Raw genomic sequence first — 10,231 nt, forward strand, 5'->3', positions numbered from 1 at the left:
TAAATTAAGAGGTTTGTGCAGAATTTTTCAAAGAATCAGTGGCTCCATCTAGAGGTGAAATGTCAGAATAAATTCATCCACGCTGTCCTGAGTCACAACTTATTTTATCTAAAGAAAAAAAATCCAAAATATTAGACATAACATTTTAATTAAGCAATTGCTATGGTTACTGTTTAAAACTATGTTAAAAAAAAAAACAAAACAAAAAAAATAATTTATCCAGTTCTGTGCAACAGAGTAAAATTGAAATCCCAAAAGTCCACTTTAACATATAGTCCTGAAGACGACAAAAAAAATAATTTCAAATTTTAAGCATATGTTCTTTTGCATCATCATCACACTAAGATAATAATCCACAAAAGGTGCATCAGAGGAGCTGTGATTGGTCCGTATTCAGTGTGATTGGGCAGCTTCTTGCTGTCTTTGGTGGCGTTGCGTTTCCTCTTCTTACTTAGGAAGTTCTCCAGTTTTCTGCTCTTTTTCAACTCACTGTATTTATATGCCAGTTCCAGCTTTTGCTTATCAGCTGCAAACAAAATTTAGATTAATAAACACATTAAGTAGATAAACTACCAAATACAATTTTTTATTTGATGTTTCTTTGTTAAATGTTGCAACATTAATGAAAAGACAGAAACTTTGCCTGATAGTAACCAACAAAACTTCTACAAAGGGTCAGAAATTAATGGGAAGGCAAAAGTGCCACCGAAAACGGAGGGGCAAAACAAATGCCCCTGACCAGAATTTTGCGGTTTCATTTGTAACATCGGATATATACTGTATCTTATCATTATGCGGCTCTCCGGAAAACGATAAATTCATTCAAAATGAGATATTTCTAAATAATAACCATTCAAAGCAAATAAGACAAAATTAAATACAGGGTTTAATACTGCTCTTTAATGTTGACTCTTTAATTCAATGAGATGAACAGATGAATAGGCTGAAATGAAAGACAGCTAAATTTACATTTCTTCAGGTAGAAGGGTTTGTGTCCCTGGCCAACCAGCTTTCTCTGTTTCCTCTTGAAATGAAGTCCCTTCTCTCTTTCCTGCTCTTGCTTCTGATGAGCTCTCTACATGACAGCATCATCAGAAATACCGGTATATCAGAGCTGTATAGGTCACTAAATTTGACTCAACCAATACTTTACCACTTTTAAAGACAGACCTACCAAGAGATCTAAAGCTGTTAATCAATGGTCAAGTCAAATTTATTTGTACAGCGCTTTTCACAACACACATAGTTTCAAAGCAGATTTACAAAAAAATGATGCTGTAAAAACAAAATGATGCTATTAAAGTCGTCATTGTGCAATTATAAGAATATTAAAAAGCCTGCCTTAAAAATTATAGTCTTTAGGCCCCCATTGAGCAGGCCGTAGGTGACTATAACAATGGTATATGCTTCCATTAAAGCCATCAAACTGCGTTAATTCAACTTCATTTTTAAGAGATTGTGGTAAATAGCAGAATTCCTGGTAAAGAACTACATTACCCATGATCCTGAGGGGGAAAATCCACCAATCAGAGAATTGCGGCAAACAAAGCGCACCAAAAGAGCTCTGTGGCAACCGCAAACTACTTGTTTATTTGAAATATCTGTATATTTTACACTGAAATTAAAATATATTAATTCTATACTTCTAATCAACAACTCTAAATCAATAGTTTTATATTGTTACATTGTTTTTAATTTGTTGCGTCATTCAATGCTTCATGGGAACGTAGTTCATTCCCTCAGTAAAGATATTAAGTACACAGTCCACATACAGTACCTCTGTCTTTCCGTCTGATTTTCAAATACTTTTTGCTTTAATCAAATGTTGTAATGTTGTGATTCACCTCAGAGCAGTTTGGTTTGATTTATGGCTTAGAAGGCTTTTATGAAGGATTTTATAAAATCGCTATGGAAAAGATAAAAAAAAAAAAAGAAAATGGGGAAAATAATTCTGGAACGAAGACGACTAAAAAAAAAGTGGGCAGGCACCGTTGTACTCTATAGTGAGAGTTTAGAGCGGGATTATCTGTTTTTCGACTAATAGCAGACAGGGGGAGTGTTTTCAGGGAAAATTTAAAATAGAAAAATTACACACTTCACTTTTAAGCAAAATTTATAATTAAATAATTTTTTTTGTCCATTTTTTGATCTTGTCTCTTCCCTTTTTACTTTTGTTGTATGAAAAAGTACAGCCTGGATATTTTGCTAAATAACTTCTTTTAGAGTTTAAGGTCAAAGTACAGTATACATTATGCAAATATCATCACCAGCACACAAAGATTTTTCTGACATGCGGAGTCGTCTGTTGTTGGCGCATGCCATTGACTGCACTAAAAGAGTATCACAAAGCAGCTGTAGTACGCATGCGTCCAACACGTTCAAAAGAGTTTACTTTGAAAGGCTGAGCGCTTGGCCATGTGTGGGACGTCACGGAACACAGAAAAAAAAAGTATACCAGGGCCTTTAGAAAGCCATATAGGTTTCAAATTACATGTGGGTTAGTAAATGACAGAATTTTCTTCTTTTTTTTTTTAACCTGAACTATCCCTTTAAATAATATTAAACAAAATCTGTTGTCAAGGTTGCACAAAGATCTGATTATCTACTACCTTTTTTGATGTTGTATTCCGTGTGTGATTTGGCTGTGCTGCTGCCTCCGACAGCTTCCTCAGGGTCACTATCTGACTCAGACACATCTTCATCACATCCTGAGTCACCTTCATCATCCACAGTATCATCTTCATCACCTTCATGCTCTTCAGGTGCTTCATCATCCTCTGCAGATCCATTTTCCACTCTCATTTCCTCATCATAATAACCCTCTTCATCCTCTTCAGTTATTTGGAAAGCACTCCTTTTCCTGAGTAAAGCAAAGTTTTGCTCCATTTCTAAAGCATCTTCATCATCATCAGAGCTTTGATCTTCCATCTTAGTTGGTCTCTTTGCACGGGCCAGCATTTTATTTAGTTTGTCCTTCTTTATGATTTGGGCTGAAGTACTCTGACTTTGTTTGACTTGTTTGATTATGGAAGCCATTATTACCTGCAGTAATGATGAATTAGTATAATTGACATTAAATACTTTAGGGAAGTTCACATGTCCTGCAATTTGACACGCTAGATTCCATCTTAAAATATTTTAAACAACATTTAGCAAATTCTTTTTTAATTATTATGCATGCAAAAGTGACCTCATATTAACTGAGAGACTACATGGAATAATTGTACTTTTAAAATTGTATCTGAGCCAGTGCTGGCTATTTAAAATGAACTAGTTAAAAACTATGAAGAGAAAATTAACCAGATTCAACACCTAAGAGCATACTTTACTAAAACATTCATGTACATTTTTTTTCTTCATATTTTTATAATTTATATGCATGCAGTTGTGACCTCCTAGTTAGAAACTAAGAGATAACATGGATTATTTATAGTTTAAAAAATAAAATAAAATAAAAAAGAAATATCATTTGTCACGCAGAAGAATTTAAAAGAAGTAATGAAGGCAAAAAGTGATTCAAAATGCCAAAAAAAAAATTAAATAAAAATTTAAAAAAATTAAAATAAAAATTAAAAAAAAATTTAAAAAAATAATATTATATATATATATATATATATATATATATATATATATATATATATATATATATATATATATATTTTTTTTTTTTTTTTAATTACAGTTTTAATATTGATGCTGATTAAATGTTCATGGGCATGACATGAACATGTTCCATAAACCAATAACATATTCATGAAACTTGAGAAAACGTTAAATAAAATATGGAGAAAAACAGAAACCATGCAAATAACAGACGTTTAAGCAAGATGTATGTAGCAAGATTGCATGTTTACAAGATTATCAAGGCAGTGATCTGAAAAATAGGATGTGAAGTCAGACAACATTTAAAGTTACTGTAATACAGGCAGGACGGAGGAAGGAAGCAGTTATGAATTCATTTTAAGAATGTGACTGTTTTATGGTCATTCGTCAAAAAAATTTAAATAAAAATGTATTAATGGCAATTTAGTTTATTACTACTATTTTGAAATGTTCACACATACCTTGTTGTTTTCATGCAGACGTCTGTGCTTTGGAGTGGAACAGATGAATTTCAACGTAAAAGAAAATTGATTTTCACATTGAAGACTATAAGAATATGTCACATTTATTGTCCAAGACCCACTGAAGACGATTATTTAGTAGGAAAACAACCCGTACACACGTGGAATGAATAAGGATTGAGAACAGAGCATGCGTTTAACAGTATTCATGTCAAAATAAAAGTCCCCTCAGAAATTTCCTGTCAAAATAAAGGTCTCAAATTTAAAAATATGCTTTTGTAAGACTCCATCTAAAATTGTGTAATGAAGAGTTTTGAAGCTGTCAGAGTATGTGCAGTCTGGATGTATTTATGTATTTGTTGGTTTGTTTTGTCATTCTTTTTTTTTTTTTTTGTCTAGTTAGTTTTCCTATAATTACACTCATTTCACAAAAATAGTCAACAATTTATTGAAGAGGTATAAGTGCAAGCATTTTTCTACATTAACAACATAAAAGTGTAAAAATGGCAATATTGACTGAATAATGACAGATTGTTGCATAGCGTTCACAAAACTTTACAGACCATTCCACCTCTTCTAGATAAAGACCAGTTATCTTGTAATATTTTCAATCAAAATAACCATAAATTGCCAACATGACCAGTCACATATTATGCCATTCTTTTAATAATATTAATATCATTATATCTTTATTAGCATTCCTCTATCACCAGTGAATAGATATTGATAAACATTGATAGAAACTTTTCAGTCATTTTGTCCCTTCATTCACATTCAGAAACTCTGTTATTTATGTACCATGGGCTGTACTGTAGATTCATGACATTCCATAACATAATCTCAATGTGTTACTTTTCAGCCAAATAACTCAGAGATGCCCAGTTAAAGTCAAGAGAAAGACCCTTTGTTCTTTCTTGGTAGACCTGGTCAAATTGTTCATTCTGAGCCACAGTTAACGAGTTCTTCCAGTCCCCTGTTCCTGAAACACAGCAGGTTAAAACACATTAAGCCCAATATCCTTAGCCCCAAATATGAACAATATAATAGTGACACTTGCATTAGCAAGCACCACTAAGTCTTGTGGAAAACCTGGAACACATATTGCATTACTAATGACAAAACTGGCCACAGATATCAGTAAGACATCCATGCAAAATTCTAATAAATGAGTTTCATTATTCTATCATGACGTGGAAGATCAGAAAAAGATAATGGTAATGCTCTCAGAAGTTTCGTTTATAACTTTAAATGTTTCATGTCCAATTAATTTATGATGACTATCAGTTTGATGTCAGAAACGATGTGGCTCAAATTACCATGGATGACTATGATTCTGCAACACTTTTTATTTCTTACTTTTGTGCAGAAAGAATTCATACTTGGCTTTGGGGTCTTTCTTCATGTGTTTAAAAGTGGCAGTCTCCACCACTCAACACAAATCACACAAACTCACAAATTTTCAGAATGAGGTCCTGAGGTCCTGATCAAAGACGAAAGCAGTATTGGATTTAATTGGCCAATCTTAAATATATATTCTAAACCTAAGAGAAAGGCAGAATAAATCTTTATGTAATGGGTACAGTAATAAAAGTTTGTTCAGCCATCCCCAAACAATTACCTTGATCATCTCTTCGTAAGTGAGGAACAGGATGTCGTATTTGTCTTTATTTGTGATTCATCCTTTGATGTGGTCAAACCAACAGCCCCGGAACACTGCAAACCAGACACAACATCAAGTCATTGCCACAACAGCTGAATATAGTTGGATAAAGCTTGAATTATTAGATTGGTAAAGCTCACTTACTCCACCGGTGAAGAAATTCTCCAGCATCTCATTGTAGCTCTCGGAAGAATCCAAATTCTTCATGTTCTTGGCAAAATGGAACTATGGCGTCCGTGTAATGCATGTTCAACGCACAGCAACTTTAATTAAACTTTGTTGCCTTCTCATATCTCAACTTACCAGATTTTGGAAAGGTAACAACAAAGAGATCATCGTTCCTTATTTCCTTGTATTCCTGCTGAGCCATGTTTGAGTTGTTTCTGAACCAAAGAGACACTCTTACTGTCCCTGCTGCCAATACTAAATTACGGAGAGGACCTTGTTTTACCCAGGCAAAGTCATACGGGTCAGATTTCATTGACAAAAGGGGTCTTACCTTTGCAGTTATGTAAATAGTTCAAGTGTTATATATTTTTATTTATTTCATGACCAAACGTTGGACTTAATATATAATATAATCTTTCTATTTTTCTTATCAGTCTTTGTACTGTTCAAATAAGAAATATGGCCTGCAATCTGGGCTTTAAAATCAGTGAATAGAAATGACAATTACTACTGCTAAGCTCTTTGCATGCTTTTACTGCTATTAGATATAACCATGGAAATTACAGGTATTATGTAGTGACAAACAAATCAAAACTGCTATTCAGTATTAATATAAACTTTTCAGACACCTCTACAAACTCTTTTCGTTTGGAGGACTAATTGATTTATGTTATGTAATTACATATCATAACCACAATGTGTTTTTCAACCATGTAACTCTGATATGTCCCAGTGGAAGCTAAGTGGAAGACCCTTCATTCTTTCTTGGTAGACCTGGTCAAATCGTTCACTCTGAGCCATAGTTAATGCGTTCTTCCAGTCGCCAACCGTTCCTGTAACACAGCAGGTTAAAAAGACAAAGTTAATCTAAGTTAACCGACATTTGCCACTGCCACTGATGGATTATACCAATTTGATTATTTGTTCTTCAGACAGATTCTACAATAAAACCTCTTGATTATTCACTTTTTTCTGACCTTTGCGTAGAAATAGTCCTTTTGGACAGTCGGTAATATCCTCTGAAAGGAATTCATAGTTGGCTTTGGGTTCTTTCTTCATGTGTTTGAAAGTGGCTGTTTCCACCACTTTATCAATCGCTGCATCTGACAGGTTCTTCCCCACAAACTCACAGATTTTCAGAATGACCGATCTAAAGTCCTGATCAAAGATGTAAGCATTAGACGCCATCTTGTACAAAATATCATGAGTTGTCATATGACCCATGGAATTTAATAGATTTAAGCAGATGTCTTCTCGGTTGCTTATGATCACTACAAGTTCTAAATTAAAAGCATTCAGATGCATTGAAATGCAGTCGTTGTTGTGTTGTCTGTAGGTTTTTTCTTTAAGGATTTTCAAACAGAAAAACAAGTGAGATAGTAATATGAGCTATGTTTTTTATTATTATCACCAATTCAACAGATAAAGGAAATGACTCAGCCTGGCTCATCTTACCCCCAGGCTTGGGGTAAGGTGTGCCAAAAGAGAAACATTTTCCCCAACACTGCATATCTATTAAACTATTTAACATATTCGATTGCCAAAGATGCACAATGCCAAAAAATATGAGACTCAACAAAACATTGTAACAAAAAAAGTGGCTCATTGAACCCCAGTCTCCACCTATCTCCATGTCACTTCTTCCCTTACAAAAAATAACTGCAGTACAAGTGTGGTAATTTGGACAACGTATTTGTAGCAGGTTCTTTAACCCTCTTAAAGGAGGAAGCGGGAACCGGGTGAACACTCCAATTAATTTTAATTATACAAACACTATACATTTTCAAGGAAAGTCAGTCCACTTGGTGACTATCTTTGAAAGTGCAGCTCTTATCTACTTCAGTGGTAAAAGACTAAAATCTCCAAGATGGTTGGTCAATATTATGATTAAGACAATATATCAAATCAGCAGTATAATCTGACAACAGTGGTATCATTAATTGTGCTTCTTTTGCTCGGATCACACTAAAAAATGCTATTTTTCAGGCAGGTTAGGCTAATGACATACATTTATCGACAGGTGATCCCTCTATTCAGAAGCTGATTGGCTCTTTTACCTATGAGGCGGGACTTCCTTTTCAACATCTATTGACTGTTAGGTTTTCCAGTTTCACCTATTTATTTAAAAAGAAGTGCTCTGTCTCTGCTAAATAGTCTCTGGGACTGCAGTAATACTACATCCAAATTACCACACTTGTACTGCAGTTATTTTTTGTAAGGGAATTTCTACTCCTGGAAAGCTACTTTCCTGCATTTTGCTTTAACTCTGATTAAATGTACCCAAACCATTTAATCAAATTCTTTTGGTTTACTTGAATATTACAGCTCGTTGAGTTGATGCAGGGTTGGAAATGAAGTGGCTCTCCAGAAACAGAAATGAGTAAAATTTAGAATAAGAATTCCATCTTGATGGAAAATGGATTGTCATAAAGAAACCATGAAGATTAACGATTCTCACCTTGATCATCTCTTCATAAGTGAGGAACAGGATGTCGTATTTGTCTTTATTTGTGATCCATCCTTTGACTTGGTCAAACCAACAGCCACCAAACACTACAAACACACCATCATGTCATTAATGTCAGATGTTCTTGCTGGTTTAAGACCTTCCAAGCTTATTCCATTACAAACAGCTCTTTTATAAAGAGGTGAACCAAATAAAACCTCATTGGGGAACATTTAGGCAAGTGTCAGTTATGTGATGAAGGTAAATGTTTACTGGAAACTTCAATTGTGTTGTATGGACATATTTTTTTAATAATGTCAGGTCGGGTTACGTTTTCACATGTGCTTTGTATGATGTACTGTAATTTTTTTAAGATTTGAAGGTTTCTGTCAATACAGAAATTGTATGCAGAATTGCAGAAAAGAGATTAAGTTTGATGAAGATCTGTAAAGTTCTTACTCCACCCTGAGAAGAACTTCTCCAGCATCTCCTCGTAGCTCTCGGAAGAATCCAGTATCTTCATATCTCTGGAAAAATGGAAATATGACACCATGACGTCTTTGGGGTTTCTCATGATGTAGATGATCTGGGAGCATATAGGTGACATATTACAATGCAATTTAAGTAATGGAAAAGCAAGATCACTGAATAATTAATTAATGAATACACACTTTTCCTTTTCCCTGTAGCCCCTTTGGCACCATGTGCTCGTGTAAATGGGAACAGAAAAGTCTTGGGGACGGGCGTGACTTGTAATCTTTCCCCCTTTGCGGTAACTCTAACCAGGGCATCTGCTCACGCGTGGTTGTGTCTGCTTTTTCATGTAAATCTTCCTCATACAGTAAAGTCATTATCCATTGGGTCCATACTGTACCTGAAACAGAAAATTCAATGGAACTGTACACCCTACAAGTTTACAATGGCTTGCCATCACTGAACAAACTTGCAGATCATGTAAATTGTACTTAACCAAAAGTCTCAAGTTGTTCTCCATTTAATCTCTTAGCTAAGAAATATCATATACTAAAAACATGTGATTTGCGATTTTTCCATTCCATTCGATTTTCTATAGCAATGTTCAAATAAAGTCCAAATAAAAATGTTTTGCCTTCTCATACAGTATATCAGCATCTCACTTACCTGTTTTCGGAAAGGTAATGACAAAGACATCATCATCCCTTATTTCAAATTCCTCTAAACTATCAATATAGTCTTTAGTAAGATATTGCTTGCCACCCACTGGAAAGACCATTCCTTTGTATGTCAACAGGTTGTCACTAAGCTTCTTGTATTCCTGCTGAGCCATGTCTGTTTCGAACCAAATCAACACTCTTACTTTCTCTCCTGCCCAAACACTGTAAATTATAGAGGGAACCTGGTTTAATCCATGCAGATTTATACACTCTGGATTAAAAAAAAAAAGTTTTAAGATAACCTTTGTACTCAGTATACTGACTTGAATATTTCTCTCTTCTCATCAGTCAAATTAAGATTTTACTCTTCAATGTAAGAATGCAATGAGTAATGTAATAAGAAATGTAATAGTATAGTTCAGAAGACATGGCCAACAAGCACATAATGAGTGCAAAGTTAATGTTATATTTGACTAAACTATTTATGTAATTTTTCAAAAAGTCATGAAAATTCCCACCACAGTGTCTTTTCCAGCACATCTCAAATTCTGTATTGCAGTAGAAATGATGCTGATGGAAATGACATTTTTAATATTTTTTTAAATAAAATGGCCAACTCCTTTGTCTTGCTGAGGCTAAGTTCATAACATTTTATGCTTCCTAAATACACACAAATAATATTTTCACACTTTTTTCCATAATTGGGCTTGATTGGAAATGACAGCCAATAAAAATAGTCACAAGTGATATTTACATTGAA

The 10,231-nt window shown here is 34.1% G+C and overlaps 2 protein-coding genes across 2 annotated transcripts; both read right to left on the reverse strand.

Annotated features, from left to right (window-relative positions):
* Positions 1–239: 239 nt before the first annotated feature.
* Positions 240–2,973, reverse strand: LOC127439098 (nucleoplasmin-like protein ANO39). Its single transcript, XM_051695147.1, has 2 exons — positions 2,610–2,973; positions 240–526 (listed from the first exon to the last, which is right to left on the reverse strand). Exons 1-2 carry the CDS (start codon positions 2,956–2,958, stop codon positions 336–338), a joined length of 540 nt encoding a protein of 179 aa, XP_051551107.1. The 5' UTR covers positions 2,959–2,973; the 3' UTR covers positions 240–335.
* Positions 2,974–6,597: 3,624 nt separating this feature from the next.
* Positions 6,598–9,644, reverse strand: LOC127439052 (amine sulfotransferase-like). The gene is made up of 6 exons (XM_051695076.1): positions 9,479–9,644; positions 9,010–9,212; positions 8,798–8,924; positions 8,351–8,445; positions 6,870–7,050; positions 6,598–6,725 (listed from the first exon to the last, which is right to left on the reverse strand). Exons 1-6 carry the CDS (start codon positions 9,642–9,644, stop codon positions 6,598–6,600), a joined length of 900 nt encoding a protein of 299 aa, XP_051551036.1.
* Positions 9,645–10,231: the final 587 nt, after the last annotated feature.

This window comes from Myxocyprinus asiaticus, chromosome 50 (assembly GCF_019703515.2).
Source record: "Myxocyprinus asiaticus isolate MX2 ecotype Aquarium Trade chromosome 50, UBuf_Myxa_2, whole genome shotgun sequence".
Lineage (NCBI taxonomy): Eukaryota > Metazoa > Chordata > Actinopteri > Cypriniformes > Catostomidae > Myxocyprinus > Myxocyprinus asiaticus.